This window comes from Sporobolomyces koalae (assembly GCF_050403365.1).
Source record: "Sporobolomyces koalae JCM15063 DNA, S_koalae_JCM15063T_v1_ctg26, whole genome shotgun sequence".
Taxonomy (NCBI): domain Eukaryota; kingdom Fungi; phylum Basidiomycota; class Microbotryomycetes; order Sporidiobolales; family Sporidiobolaceae; genus Sporobolomyces; species Sporobolomyces koalae.
This window is the reverse complement of record NW_027481745.1, coordinates 117,502-131,151: the sequence shown is the minus strand read 5'-3', so window position 1 is coordinate 131,151 and position 13,650 is coordinate 117,502. Positions and strand designations below refer to the sequence as shown.

The 13,650-nt window shown below is 54.8% G+C and overlaps 4 protein-coding genes across 4 annotated transcripts; 1 reads left to right on the top strand and 3 right to left on the bottom strand.

Moving 5' to 3' along the window:
* Positions 1–127: 127 nt before the first annotated feature.
* JCM15063_005375 (M20 family metallopeptidase) lies at positions 128–2,463 on the bottom strand (the record flags this gene model as incomplete). Its single annotated transcript, XM_076679751.1, has 7 exons — positions 128–209; positions 274–376; positions 455–756; positions 839–1,130; positions 1,203–1,806; positions 1,886–2,226; positions 2,370–2,463. The coding sequence occupies 7 exons, from the start codon at positions 2,461–2,463 to the stop codon at positions 128–130; spliced, it is 1,818 nt and encodes a 605-aa protein (XP_076533151.1).
* A 183-nt stretch (positions 2,464–2,646) lies between these two features.
* On the bottom strand, positions 2,647–6,110 carry PLC1 (phosphatidylinositol phospholipase C; the record flags this gene model as incomplete). Its single annotated transcript, XM_076679750.1, has 12 exons — positions 2,647–2,738; positions 2,812–3,047; positions 3,117–3,256; positions 3,318–3,463; positions 3,525–4,079; positions 4,156–4,288; positions 4,358–4,656; positions 4,719–4,806; positions 4,869–5,054; positions 5,118–5,285; positions 5,358–5,791; positions 5,855–6,110. 12 exons carry the CDS (start codon positions 6,108–6,110, stop codon positions 2,647–2,649), a joined length of 2,733 nt encoding a protein of 910 aa, XP_076533150.1.
* A 415-nt stretch (positions 6,111–6,525) lies between these two features.
* On the bottom strand, positions 6,526–7,598 carry JCM15063_005373 (uncharacterized protein; the record flags this gene model as incomplete). Its single annotated transcript, XM_076679749.1, has 3 exons — positions 6,526–7,125; positions 7,193–7,261; positions 7,566–7,598. The coding sequence occupies 3 exons, from the start codon at positions 7,596–7,598 to the stop codon at positions 6,526–6,528; spliced, it is 702 nt and encodes a 233-aa protein (XP_076533149.1).
* Positions 7,599–9,260: 1,662 nt separating this feature from the next.
* Positions 9,261–13,478, top strand: JCM15063_005372 (uncharacterized protein; the record flags this gene model as incomplete). The annotated part of the gene is made up of 16 exons (XM_076679748.1): positions 9,261–9,501; positions 9,568–9,685; positions 9,750–10,051; positions 10,123–10,526; positions 10,589–10,727; positions 10,791–11,189; positions 11,254–11,326; positions 11,396–11,970; positions 12,040–12,067; positions 12,129–12,405; positions 12,472–12,631; positions 12,695–12,739; positions 12,802–12,955; positions 13,020–13,073; positions 13,142–13,217; positions 13,281–13,478. 16 exons carry the CDS (start codon positions 9,261–9,263, stop codon positions 13,476–13,478), a joined length of 3,243 nt encoding a protein of 1,080 aa, XP_076533148.1.
* Between the last annotated feature and the right edge of the window lie 172 nt (positions 13,479–13,650).

Below are 13,650 nucleotides of genomic sequence, written 5' to 3'. Positions count from 1 at the left end.
CCCTATACAGTATCTTTATCACGATCAAACTTCGAATTTTTGTTCTTTCTTCTTTCTTTCATTTGACATGTTGTTGTAACTACACTTTTTGTGTCAATTCTGCGCCCAATACAGGATCTGTTGTTCTTCACGGGTTGGCCCAAACCTGCGAGTTTTGCGCGAGCTTGTAGAAAAACTTGATCGTTTCAAGGTGAGCGTCGACATGGATCCTATCGGTCAACAAACATTAGGACCCAAGTTCACGTTTCATCGACGAGCGCAGATCTTACTCACCTCTCATCGACCGTATGAGGGTTCTTCATCAATGCGAGTCGACCTGGAATGAATCTATAAATGTTCTCGGTCGTGTTCCAGTAGAACTTGGTGTCGGTATTGGCTTCCGACGACGAATCAACCACAATATCAGCGATACTGCTACTATCGAGAGAGAAGGAGAGACGAGCAAATAGCATACCAATCATGCCACTGGGTCCGACAATAGCATTGTCAAAGACTTGCCTCGCCGTGCCAGCGACAAAGTCCCATGCTTCTCCATGAGTGGGCGAGATGGGTGCAGGTTCAATCGCGTCCGTCGTGGTCAACCTGACGACATTCTCTCGCACTCCAGGATTCGTTCCGAACGCATCGAACGTCAGGTTGAACGACGATACGATCGGGGCGAGAACCGTAGCGGCGTGGGTGAGAGTCGCGTTGACCGACGAGAGAAAGTCGATTCGGTAGTTGACATTCGCCGACGTATACTCGGGAAGGGCGTTCCTGGAGACGGTCAAGAAGAGTCGTAGATTAGTCCATCTGTGTCAGGGATGCGCAGAAGGGTGAAGGGACATCTCCTTCGTACATTTTGATTCCGCCGTTGATCAGGGTGACGGATTGTGCTGTCGTGATGAAAGCTTTCACGAGAGGGTGTTTCTTGGCGAGCATCTTGCCGAGTTTGCCCCAACTTAGGGGGAATCGGACGAGAAGTTGCAGCAGGCGTTCGACTGTGCCAAACTCGGCAGCACAGCTCAGGAACGAGAGCAGTGGCGTGCCCACGTCCAGGTTTGGCTGCGGTGCGTTCTCTTCGAGAGTGGTGACGAGTTTTGAGAGAATGCCGATTCCAGTGTTCGTTCCGAGGGGCACGCTCGAATGACCTATAGATGCCAATGAATCAGGGGCACGGAAAACAGGTTTAGCGATCGGACGAATTATGGGGCTTGGCCTACCTCCGGGAGTGTGCACCTCGATTTTCAGGTTGGTGAAACCCTTCTCGGCAACGGCAAACACGACAAAAGTCTGCTTGAACGCGTCAAACACGCCCGAGATTCCCTCATCGATGATGAAACCGACTCCGTTGCGACCGTATCGGTCTTCAAGCATTTTTGCAAGGGGAGGTGCACTGCGTCGTCCACCAATCTCTTCGTCGAAGCCAGAAGAGAGGATGATTGGACGTGCCGGCTCGAATCCTTCAAGCGCGAGTTTCTCGAACGCGGCGAGGATTGCGACGAGCGTGTTCTTACAGTCGGTCGTGCCGCGGGCCCAGATCCATCCGTCCGCGTCTTGCGTCGCTGCGTACGGACTGTGGGTCCACAGGGCGGCAGTGGCGTTGTTGACCGGCACGACGTCCTGATGTGCCATGAGCACAATCGGTTTCGTGTCCTCCTTGCCCGGATATGTGATCAAGAGACCGTACTTGGCGACCTTTTCGATGCGCAGTTTGGAATGAACGGTCGGGAACGCTTGCGCAAGGTACTCGTGGAAATCGTGGAAGACGTCGTAACGAGACTCTTGGTACGGATCGATGTGCATGTCGTCCCATGACTCTGTCGGCTGTATCAGGAATGGGGTTTTGCAAGCTCAGCGAATGCCCGAGTTTGGGGCAAAGTGGCTCGAGCACGAAGCAACCTACGATGCGCAAGGCGCCTTGGAAGCGTTCGACGGCCATCTTGACGTACTCGGGATCGTGTTGCGGATCCCAGTTGGGTCCGAGGTCGAGGGCGTCGACTTGAGGTGGGCATTTCGCGCCTTCGAGATGCGCTCCCGAGAACGAGGTTGCGATCGTCGACGGCACATTCGCAAGTTTCGACAAGTCGGGCACGCTCAGTCGTGAGAGCAGCAGATAGGTCAGCAACGGGAGGGTCGCGGCGAGGTACAGCGAAGCGAAGCGCGAGCGCCGGGTCGAAGGTGTTGATGCCGTAGGTGGGGGAGCCGCGTCGCTCGACTTGCTCCGAGCGTTGTCAGGTGCAGGCACTGTAGGCGCCCCATTCGAGATTGTTTAGCGGATGCGAGGCAGTCACCGTCGCCAGCTCGGATGAAAGCATACACTCACTCGTAAATCAGCCAAACGGAAACGAAGCGAGCTGCCAGAAGCAGAGAAGATCTAGCAAGCACACAGTCATCGGCGGCGACAGCCGACAGGCGCCAAGTGCCGCCCGCGGACCGGCTAGCGAGCGGGGAGAAAATAAGGTTTCGCAGGAATTCTGTCATCGCTGGCCGTCGGACTTCGGGCTTTCCGCTGTCCATATCGCCGCGAGAAAACCCCTGAGTGAGTCCGGCAGAACAATGGGGGGTATTTCTGGAATTGGCAGAGCACGAATACGGTATAGAAAGCAAGAACTGGATATATAGGGGCAAAGTGCACCGACGCACAGCTCATCATGATCAGGGCGATTAGTCGAATGGAGTCACTTTCGAGCGCAGGAACAGCGTCGAAAACAAATGTTGGTCCCCCGTCTTGTCGTACAAAGGCACATGGCGATAGCCTGCGCGAAATCGAACAATGGATAACGTCAGCTTTTCGGGCTGCTGCTACAGCCGGCGCAAGAAAATACATACCAGCTCGCAGGGCCCCGACACTGATCGTATACGCTCCGAGCGACTCGCCTTTGCCTTCCTCCATGGCAGCTTTGATGTTGCCCTTGGCGTTGAGCACCTCGAATCGGAGAAAGACGAGCGAGTCCATGCCAGGAGAAGGATGCGAAGCGTACGCGAAATTGAATGTCGATGTCGTTGTCGCAGACGCAGCTGCCGACGCCGTCGAGGAGCGAAAGACTGGATTGAACGCGTTGCCTCTGCGAGAACGCGCGAACAGTGTCAGATCTCCTATACAGGACGGAATCGAGAGGCAAGGCCGAACTGACAAGACTACGCTCGTGCGCCGTTTCTGCGGCATGACCGCTCCTGGAGCGTAGAGACTGACTTCCACAAACGGGTCGACCAAAATTGGATCACCGTCACTGCTCGAACCACGCGGGCGGGGGAGCTGCTGGGCCGAAATGACCTGCCAGAGAGAAAGATTAGTGCTCTGTTCGGTTCCTGTCCGCTCGCAAATCTCGTCTTACCTCGACCTCGATATTGTACTTTTCCGATCTCAACATGGCAACTTTGTCCTTTTCGATACCTTTCTTGCGCAGCAAGTCGGGCTTGAGCACGTAACCGGATCGACCAGCACGGGCGAACATGGCCGAGTTGAGCTCCATCCCGACATCTGATGGAGAGTCAAGGCGTCAATTGAGCACACTGATCAAAGCTGAGCATAGCACTCGTACCAAAGGTTTGCCAGTTGAGCGCTACGAGCTGAACTCCGGCGGCCCACATATGATGTGGGACGAAATTGGTGCTCGAAACGCGACTCCCTTTCGGGTACGCTCTCGTTAGATGACCTCGATTGTGACCAATGAAGTCTTGCCGCGCGCCTTCGTCCTTGAGCATTTTCGCAAGCCGGCTCTCACCGACCGAGATGACGTGAGTTGGCGCATACGTTTCCTTCTTGTTGAACCCGCGCAGCTTGACGCCGACAGTGTACACGAGCAGAGATGCAAGCGATTGAGACATGGCGATGTCTTTGGCGGGTGCGGTAGCGACACGCTGCGGTCCGAAACCGGATGGGGTTGCGTACGAAGACGGAGACATGGCGAGCTCGGAGACTATGACAGATGCCGATGGAGCGCTGATCTGAGGTGTAGGGAAGTACTGAGGAGTTCTTGAAGACGATGAGGACGAAGACATGCGAAATGGCGGACGCGTCGGTGAGGGTAGCGGCGAGCGATGTGCGTCACTATCGCTCGAACTGTTTCCTCGAAAGAGTCGTGTCGCTCGATAGACTGCAATGCGCAAGTTGACACAAATCAATATAGTCCAAACGATCGCTGAGCTAGAGAGAGCAGAAGAAGATCGCACATTTGCTCTGCTTGAAATCCGAGTCGGAGCTCGACTGCGATGACGACTCAGTCGATTCGGAATCGTCTCCACTCGGCATCATTTTGACCGGGAAGCCATTGACATTGCCGCTCGTGACGAACTTGTTCTTGGCCTGTCGACCGAAACCGTCCAGACCCTTCAGCACTGTCTGATCTGTTGTGTTGGGACAAAGGGTACTAACCTTCAGCAAAAACTTGCCGCGCAGGTCCATTGGACTAGGCAGCTTTTCGACCTCGCCCTCCATATCATCGAGACGCTGGCTCACGAGCCTGTCCCCGAGGGTTGTCCTCATGATCTCGGCAAGTTTGTCTTGCTGATCGATCTCGCAATGAACCTCGACGCTGAGGATGACCGGGAACGGAGACGCGAGAAAAGCGTATTGAGCGATAGCTTGAAGAACCGTGCGAGCCGGAATCTTGGATGTGAGCGTCAGACCATGCGTTACGACCGGTTCTTGATCATCCCCATCCCAAACATCCACTGTGGGCGAGAACGTCAATACCGCGAGCAGATGAGTGAAGACTGTGTATGCGATGACGCACGCTCAACGCAGCGACAGCCTTGCTGGAGCGCTCTGATGTACCCTTCGACAGTACTCTGGCCTTGATATTGGCTTCCTATGAGATATGTCTATCACATGTAGCCTGTCAGATATACGGTGCTGGCGCAAGTAGAGGCCATTCCAGACGAACATTGTGACTCGAGCTGATATAGTACTCTGGCAAGGGTCTCGTCATGTCCTGGTTCGCTTCGTCTTTGATAGCCGCATTGTCAGACGACATGAGGAAGCATCCGAAGCCTTCGAGACTGATCAGGCCCGTGTCGAGGTCGGCATACTTCCTGAATGACTTTTCAACGTCTTCAGGACTACATTCGATCTGCGCAAGAAGAGATCTTTCAGAGGCAAGTTCATGAGGGTAAAAGCCAAGGGTCGGGCATACCCCTTGAGAATCACGCAAGAACGACGCCCATGCGGTTTCGCCAAGCCCGGTGTCGAGAGAGCCTGCAATCGAACGGAATATATCTTCAATGTCTGTCCTCCGCTTGAGCAATTGCACAAAGAGCTGAAAGGCCCGAAAGTCGAGAAATTCGTTGGGTGCAGCCGATTGCTACCGTGCGATTCCGTCACAAGGTCAGCAGGATCCGAGTTGCTCGGAAATCAGCGATAGGTTTTGACCAACTTTGAACGCTTCGCCAATCTCTGCCTTGCTCATGCCCATTCCCAATCGAGCGCAGAGTGTATGTACCTCATCCTCTCTGACAACCTTGTTCTCATCGGTCCCTGCCATTCCCTCGGGAGATCCGCCTGTTTCGTCTTCGGCATCAGTCGCAGTCGCGATAGCTTTCGCGACTCTGCCCTCTTTGAATTTTTCGAGGGTTGTTCTCCACAGCTCGGCGTCCGTTCCCGAGTTGGCAACAAAGTGAACGAGCTTGTACGCCGGAGTACCAGTCTTGACTGCCGAAGGCGGAATGGCGTAGATGATCGTCATCCAACGGGGTTCAACCGACGGAGGCAAGTGTAGAGAAGTCCGATACGGCGATCCTGCCTTGCCGAAGCGTAGATCTCGCAAGCGGGACAGAGGAACGGAAGCAAAGTTGTCACTCCGAGTGAACCCTGTCCGAGATATCGCGGTCAGAGTTCCGACGTGCAAAAAGTCGCAAGCCATATGAGCCTCACCAAGTCCTCGACCGTTCTTCTCCCAGCACAACTTGACGTCCTGACCACCCACCACGCCAACTCCGACTTCGAGCCCGATCTCTCCGTCCTCTGGAGTATCGTGACCCAGCTCGAGCCATACTCTTCTCGGTTTGACCCGCCTGGCACTCTTGACCGAGACCTTGAGCATCTCGATGCCAGGCTTGACGAGCTTCGGCGGAATCGTGAACGGAGGAGGCGCCCTAGTCGAGAGAAACGAACTCGACCGAGATCCCATGTTAGCCCTGCCCAATGGGGCTGTTGACGAAGGCACATCCGAGTCGGATACATTCATCGAGCTGCCGGACGACTGCCTGGAGCGCGAGGCGGGCCGTGGTAGGGCGGTTGCTGAGGAAGCTGGATCAAGCGGTGCAAGATCGTTTGTCGAGTCACGGATTCTCTGGTCTGGCTGCATAGTGCCTTGAGCGAGCTGTTAGAGCCCGTACGCCCTTCAGATCATGCGGTTCGAGCTGGATGAGTGGGAGTGCGAGTGCAGCTTTGCGCAGCGTAACGCATGTAGCCGGCACGCCGGTGCACAGCAATTTCTCCGGGCATCCGAGAAGACGCAAGAATGCTTCGATCAGGGATGCGAGTTGAGAATAGGGGTTTTAAATACAGTACAACACGGATCAGGAAAAACTGCGTATGCGTATCTACAAAATGGACCCCTCGACCCGGACCAAGTCGGCTTCTTCGTCGTCCGAGTCCTCGTGTTTGAACCGGTACTCGCGCAGTTCGGCGTTGCTCCACTGCAGGTGAGTCGGAGTCAACTGTCGGTTGTGCGCATTTGGTGCTTTTGTTATCCGCCGCAAGAGCCCGTGGTGGGTCACAACGACGATTTTGGCCTCGGGTCTCGACTTGAGCCACTTGCGCACCCACTTTGCCCGTGCAACGTTCTTGGGTTCCGTCGCTTGAAACATTCCTTTGTTCTGGTTCCATTCCGGCTTCGATTCGACCGTCGACCAGTCGAGGAAATCGGCCGCACTGAATCTCTCTTTCGTCTCGTCCAAGTCGTCACCCGTGTCGCACGGCCAACTGCCACACTCTTGCAGCTCGGGAAGAAGCATATGTGGGATCGACGGCTTGTCCGCAGTTTCGGGAGAAGTCGAAGGCAAGTGGGCAGAGAAGCCGAGCAGGTACGTCTGCACCGTGCGCCGCAATGGTGACACGATAATCAGAGTATCGTCGGGCGACAGGGACTGGAAAAAGTTCGGGTACGTGTTGGGAATCGAGATGCACTGCGTGACGCCTCGCTGTCGGATTTACCGGCCCAGATCAGCTGAAACGGTCCGACTCCCGGAGAAAGACGGCAGGACGAACCGACGTGAGTTCCGGGTCCAACAGGTTGTGATCGGGAGGAGGGGGCGGGCCAACATTGTGTTGAGCCTCCTGTCGTTTACGAACAGCGATGCACGGTCAGCACGCGTTGCAGCGAGTGTTCAGGGAGTACCCGGGGCTGTGAGCGAGACGGCACGCGACCGTTTCGAATCCTGCTTCCGAGCGCTGCTGCCCGACTGGTATCGGGCCAATGTACCGTCTCCTTCCATCAGAGCCTAGCTCGCGCGCGAACCGTTGTCGAGAAGGGAATCCCGCGGCTAAAAGAAATGATGACGGAGGTTGATCGATCCCGAAGTCGGGTCGCCTGTCGCCTGCAGGGCTCCGGGTGGCTGTTGCTGGCATGAGCAGGACTCACACCATGTCGTAGCAGGAATACACGAGGCGGCATGCGTTCGGAACTTTGTTCGGAGAAGTCGATGGTCAAGAGTCGCTCCGAGCGAGGTCGGTGCGAAAGATTCCAACGTCGGCGCCGGCTAATTGTTACTCTTACCGCCAACCACACAAATATGCACCCGCCTTTAGCAGATCACCAGCACGATGGTCAGTCTTCCAGTCCCGACCTCCGAACTCGCGGCCTCTAGCTCACGCGGTCCACTCGCTCAACACTGCCTCGATCGCTCGCTCGCCCGTCTAGCTTGCCTCACGGTCGTCAAGGCGCTGCAAGCGTGTCACGAACGCAACCCGTACCTCAAGTATCTGGGCTTGTGCAACGACGAGAAGATTGCGCTGAACAAATGCCTGCGCGCCGAGGCAAGTTTTGGTTCAATTTCTACTGTCCAAGGAGTTTCCTGACATTTTGCGGATGCACTGTAGCGCCTCGGAAAAGCACGCGAAAACCTTGAAACAGCAAAAGAGAAGCGGAAAGAGGTGCAGAAGAGGTGGAAGGAAATCGACTCGGAGTAACCTCCTTGAGCCAATGTTGTCCCACCATTCTTTCAACCGTGCGTATACCAGGCTGTGATCCGTACACGCATCTGCTCCCCAGCCTTTGAGCTGATCACGAGTTGGCTTATCCACGTTTGCGGACTTTATAGATTCGCAACCGCCATCTCCCTTGGTTCTTCGCATATTCACCTGTTCTGCCTTGTACAGTCCTGTATTGCAATCATTACGCAGCCTCAGTCCAGATCTGTCAGGATCTCGACTGACATACGGTACAACTTTTCTCGAACTGTGCTTACATAGACGAACACGATTATATATGTCTGCAAAACTGTACCCATCTTTTCACACAGTGAGCCTCGCGTCTCGTATCGAGCGGCGCGCGGACCGAACACTATGCTGTCTACTGACAAAGGTTGCGCTCGAATCGTGCTCTGTCCCCCTTGCGCCACAATTATTCTTTCGGCTTACAGTAGGCCGAAGATTCCCACGAACATTCAGCCTTCGGATGCATATGGGGATTTACGCTATCATGTCTATCGCACCCTATGAGAAGCGGTCCAAGATTCAGTTCCGGACGGGGGACCTGGATGTGGGCATTGAGTGGACGATCTCTTTTTTTTTTTGTCTTGGCGTCCTTCGAACAAATCCCCGAAAGCCGAGGCGTTTGGAAGCGTCATACTTAGCCGAGCACCCGCGGGCGTGCACGTTTTTGACCAGCCATGTACTTTTGGCATTTGGCATTTGATATGCGCAAGATGCAGCGTCGCGAATCGAAAGTTGGCCACAAATGAAGCTCTATACATAGTACTGCTGCAATATAAACTGCAATGTACTGTAATCTTGCCCGAATGTGGCGCACAAATTCCCCAAAAAGATAAGCCACAACTTCGAAGGAGAGCAAGTGGAATCGGCAATTGCTCAGCTCATAGCGACACGCGGGCGCGGGCCGAATCCCCCGTGACTGTCGGATAGCAAGCTTATCGAATCGAGCTGTTTGAGAAGGCGGTGCCGACCAGCCTGACCCGGACCCAAGCCTTCATCAAGGCTTGTCTGCCAAGACTCGATTCTTGACGCACTCTCTTACGACTTGGCCCAATCCGAACGAGAATGGAGCACGCCGAGCGCTGTGTGCGGGCTTGTACTGCTATACAACACTCTCGCACACATGACAAAACTCAACAATGATGTCGAGAAACAACTTCACACAACCGACTCGCACACGACCGCCTCAGAGCGGCACTGGTTCCTCATGACGCCCGAAGAGGTAGCGAGCAGACTCAACACCTCGACCGACGATGGGTTGCAAGATCCGGAGGTCAAGACGAGACAGCAACGAGACGGTCCGAATGAGCTTTCCGGTGGTGGAGGCGTCTCAGTCTGGTCGATTCTCGCGGGTCAAGTCTTCAGTGAGCACAGCGCGTTCGAATCGAGACAGAGGGGATTACGCGGGCTAACATTCCTATCTTCGTTAGACGCGATGGTACTCGTGCTTGTCGCCTGTATGGCCGTCTCCTTTGGTATCCAATCCTGGATCGAAGGTGGCGTTATTGCCGCCGTCATCGGTATCAACGTAGGCGTCGGGTTTTTCCAGTGAGCGCTCTCAGCTGGACAAACACCCTGTTCGACCTGTTCCTGACCAGCTGGGCTTTCGCAGAGAATATTCTTCGGCAAAGACAATGGATTCGTTACGGTCTCTCGCATCTCCGAATGCCCACGTCATTCGCGACGGCAAAATTGTCACTATTCCCTCTCCTCAGGTTGTGATCGGCGACATCTGCGAGGTCAAGGTTGGAGACACGGTGCCTGCCGATTTGCGCTTGTTCGAAGTGACCAACTTTGAAACGGACGAGGCTCTTCTTACTGGAGAATCACTTCCTGTTGCCAAAGATGCTGAAGTAAGCTGGGCAGAAGAAGCAAAAGCGGGTTCTTTCGATCCGCGCGATATTGGTGTCGGAGGCAAGTCTTCTCGCACGGTCCCTCACGTGTCTCGATCTACAGGCGCTGAACCTACATCGTATCCTTCACAGATCGCATCACGATGGCGTATACCTCCTCTACCGTTACGAAGGGTCGAGCAAAAGGCATCGTCGTTTCGATCGGAATGAACACGGAAATTGGCGCTATCGCAGAGTCCCTGCGAGGCGGTGACACCAAAGTACGCAAGGTTCGCCGCAACGACGATGGTCACGCTCCTTGGCACCGATACCCCGCTGCATGGGCCCTGACAACCTGGGACATCATCGGCTCTTTCCTCGGCGTCAATGTCGGCACACCGCTGCAACGCGTCCTTTCGTGGCTGGCCATTGGTCTTTTCGGAATCGGCCTCGTGTTCGCCTTGATTTGTTTCGCCGCCAACGACTTCCGAGCCCCCGTCGAAATCATCCTCTACGCCGTAGCTGTGGCTCTCTCCATGATTCCCGCTTCGCTCGTCGTAAGTGTCCATGACGTTCCAGGGATGGGAACGAGACCTGATCATCTCGTTTTCCTCCGTAGGTCGTTCTCACCATCACTCTTGCTGGAGGCACCCGTGCCATGGTCAAGCGCAATGTGATTGTTCGCAAGCTCGACTCGCTCGAAGCTCTCGGCGCAGTGACCGACATCTGTTCGGACAAGACCGGCACTCTGACCCAAGGTCAGTCTCTGCCGTGATCAACCTCGTATGATTCATAGAGCTCACACGCCTTGTTCCTTTCAGGCAAAATGGTCGTCCGCGCTGCTTGGATTGCGGCTCGCGGCACCGTGCACATCGGAGAATCAAACGAGCCATTCAACCCGACTTCGGCCGAGCTCTCCTTCACCAAGCTGTCGCCGTCGCAATCTGCCACCAGGGCCGACAAAAAGCCTTCGAGCTCGGAGCAAAGCCTGACTGAAGAGCCCCGCGTCATGGCTCCAACCGAGATTGTCGAGCAAGCCGGATCTCCGTTCCACACATTCCTCAACATCGCCTCGATGTGCAACGTCGCAAAAGTGTGGGAGAAGGAAGGCGAAGGATGGACTGCTCGCGGTGACCCCACAGAATGCGCCATTCAGACTCTCGCTCATCGGTTTGACTGGGGACGCGAGAAGCTCACTGATGGCGAACGACCTGAATGGGGTGAGCTGTCCGACATTCTCCATGCAATGACGCTCGGTTTGCTGACGCGTATGCTCTGATTCAGCTCAACTGCAAGAATTCCCCTTCGATTCGGATGTCAAGCGCATGTCGGTCATCTACGCTCGTAGTGGCCAAGAGTGAGTTCCCCGATGACTCGAAAGAACCTTTTATCCGCTCTCTTCTGATCTCTTTGGATCCGGATACAGGAAACAACACGCGTTTATGAAAGGAGCCGTCGAGCGCATTCTAGATGCCTGCACTCATGTCGAGACCGAAGAAGGCCCTATCGCACTCGACAAGGAGATGGAGGGCAAGATTCATGCCAACGTTGAAGCTCTCGCCGAACAAGGTCTCCGAGTACTCGCTCTCGCCCACCGTCCCTGGACTGGATCGGGTTCCGGCGATGCCGTTCGAGAAGAAGTCGAAAAGGATATGGTGCTTCAAGGACTTGTCGGCTTGTACGATCCGCCCCGACCCGAATCGAAAGGCGCCGTCAAGCTCTGCCACCAAGCCGGAATCCAGGTTCACATGCTCACAGGCGACCACCACGCTACTGCTGCTGCCATTGCCATGCAAATTGGTATCCTCCCTCGGCAAATGAACCGCTTCCCGAAAGACTCGCAAGACGCGATGGTCATGACTGCCGCGCAATTCGACAAGCTCTCGGACGACGAACTTGATGCGCTTCCTCTCCTACCCCTTGTTGTCGCTCGCTGTGCACCGAACACCAAAGTTCGAATGGTCGACGCTCTCCATCGCAGGAAGGCTTTCGTTGCCATGAGTGGGTCTTGCTCCCTTCTTCGTTACCCACGAGCCTTCAAATGCTGACGGTGCCCGTTCTGATGTGTAGCTGGCGACGGTGTCAACGATTCTCCTTCGTACGTTTTTGTCCCATTCTGGCCTACTCCACAGTTGTCTGACACATCGCGGCTTTTGCAGACTCAAACGCTCGGACGTTGGTGTCGGCATGGGTACTGGTTCAGACGTCGCCAAAGACGCATCCGACCTGGTTCTCTCCGACGATAACTTTGCCTCGATTCTCAATGCGGTCGAGGAAGGGCGTCGCATGTTTGCGAATATTCAGAAATTCGTCCTTCAGCTACTCGCTGGTAACGTTATGCAAGCCTTGCTGCTCCTAGTCGGCCTCGCCTTCAAGGATGTCAACGATCTCTCCGTCTTCCCGCTTGCTCCCGTCGAGATCCTTTGGGTGATCATGGTGCGTTCCCTCTCACGTAGCTTTATTATCGCTGCACTCGCTAATCTGGGGATTATTGCTCATCAGATCACGTCTTCGTTCCCAGCTATGGGTCTTGGAGCAATGCGTGCCGAGCCTGACGTTCTCGAAAAGCCTCCTCACAAAGTCAAGATGGGGCCTTTCACTAGCGAGATCATCTGGGACATGATGGCCTACGGTCTCGCTGGAGCTGCTTGCTGCCTTGGCAGTAAGTCGCTTCTCTTCTGTGACTGACACATCCAAGCTCCAAGCTGATCTGTCTCAATCTCAGCGTTCTCGCTCATCGTGTTCGGCTTTGGCGACGGCAATCTCGGTAGTCAGTCTATTCTCCTTACATCCAGATGATGCAGCATGCTGATGAACATTTTCTGGTCACAGTTGACTCGAACAACAGCCGCGGTGACGGCTCCGATTTGGTGTTCCGCGCTCGTTCCGCGACTTTTGCGACCCTTACATGGATCTGCCTTTTCCTCGCCTTCGAGGTCATGGACCTTCGTCGCTCGTTCTTCCGTATGCACGCAGAGTCTCCTCAGTGAGTTCATCATCGCGCATCGGGAACCTTGTAATCTGGCTCATTGACGCTTCGGCACTTGCAGTCGATTGACCGGTTGGGCTCGGGACATCTGGGCGAACCAATTCCTCTTCTGGAGGTGAGCAGCCACTGGCTACACATGTCGCACACGACTCTCCTTATTGACGTGCATGAGCAATTGGACAGCGTGTTCCTCGGATTCGTTTCCGTCTTCCCGGTTGTGTACATTCCGGTCATCAACTACGACGTGTTCAAGCACAACGTATGTTCCTATTTTACCTCTGCTCGTATTCTGTTGTACTAATGCTCAAGAACATGGAAACAGCCCATCTCGTGGGAATGGGCCGTCGCATTCATCGCTACCGGACTTTTCATTGTTTTGGCCGAAGCGTGGAAATGGGGCAAGAGGGTTTACTACCGTCGTCGTGCTCGCCTGCACCCCGAGGAGGAGGACGTTGGAATCTTCTCCTCGTGGCTGACGATCGAACCCACAAAAACGAAGGACCCGATCCAGGTTGTTTGATCTGGTCACAGCTTGTCGTGTACATAGACTCTCTCGCTCGCTCTCCCTTTAGCAGTGCAGGACAGGGGTATCGCAATTCGTGTATCGTATCACCTTTCGTTTTGCTCTGTAAATAGATAACCCGTGCTTCATCTTGACTGTCGTTCCCTTTGCATTCTCGGGCAATCTCCGG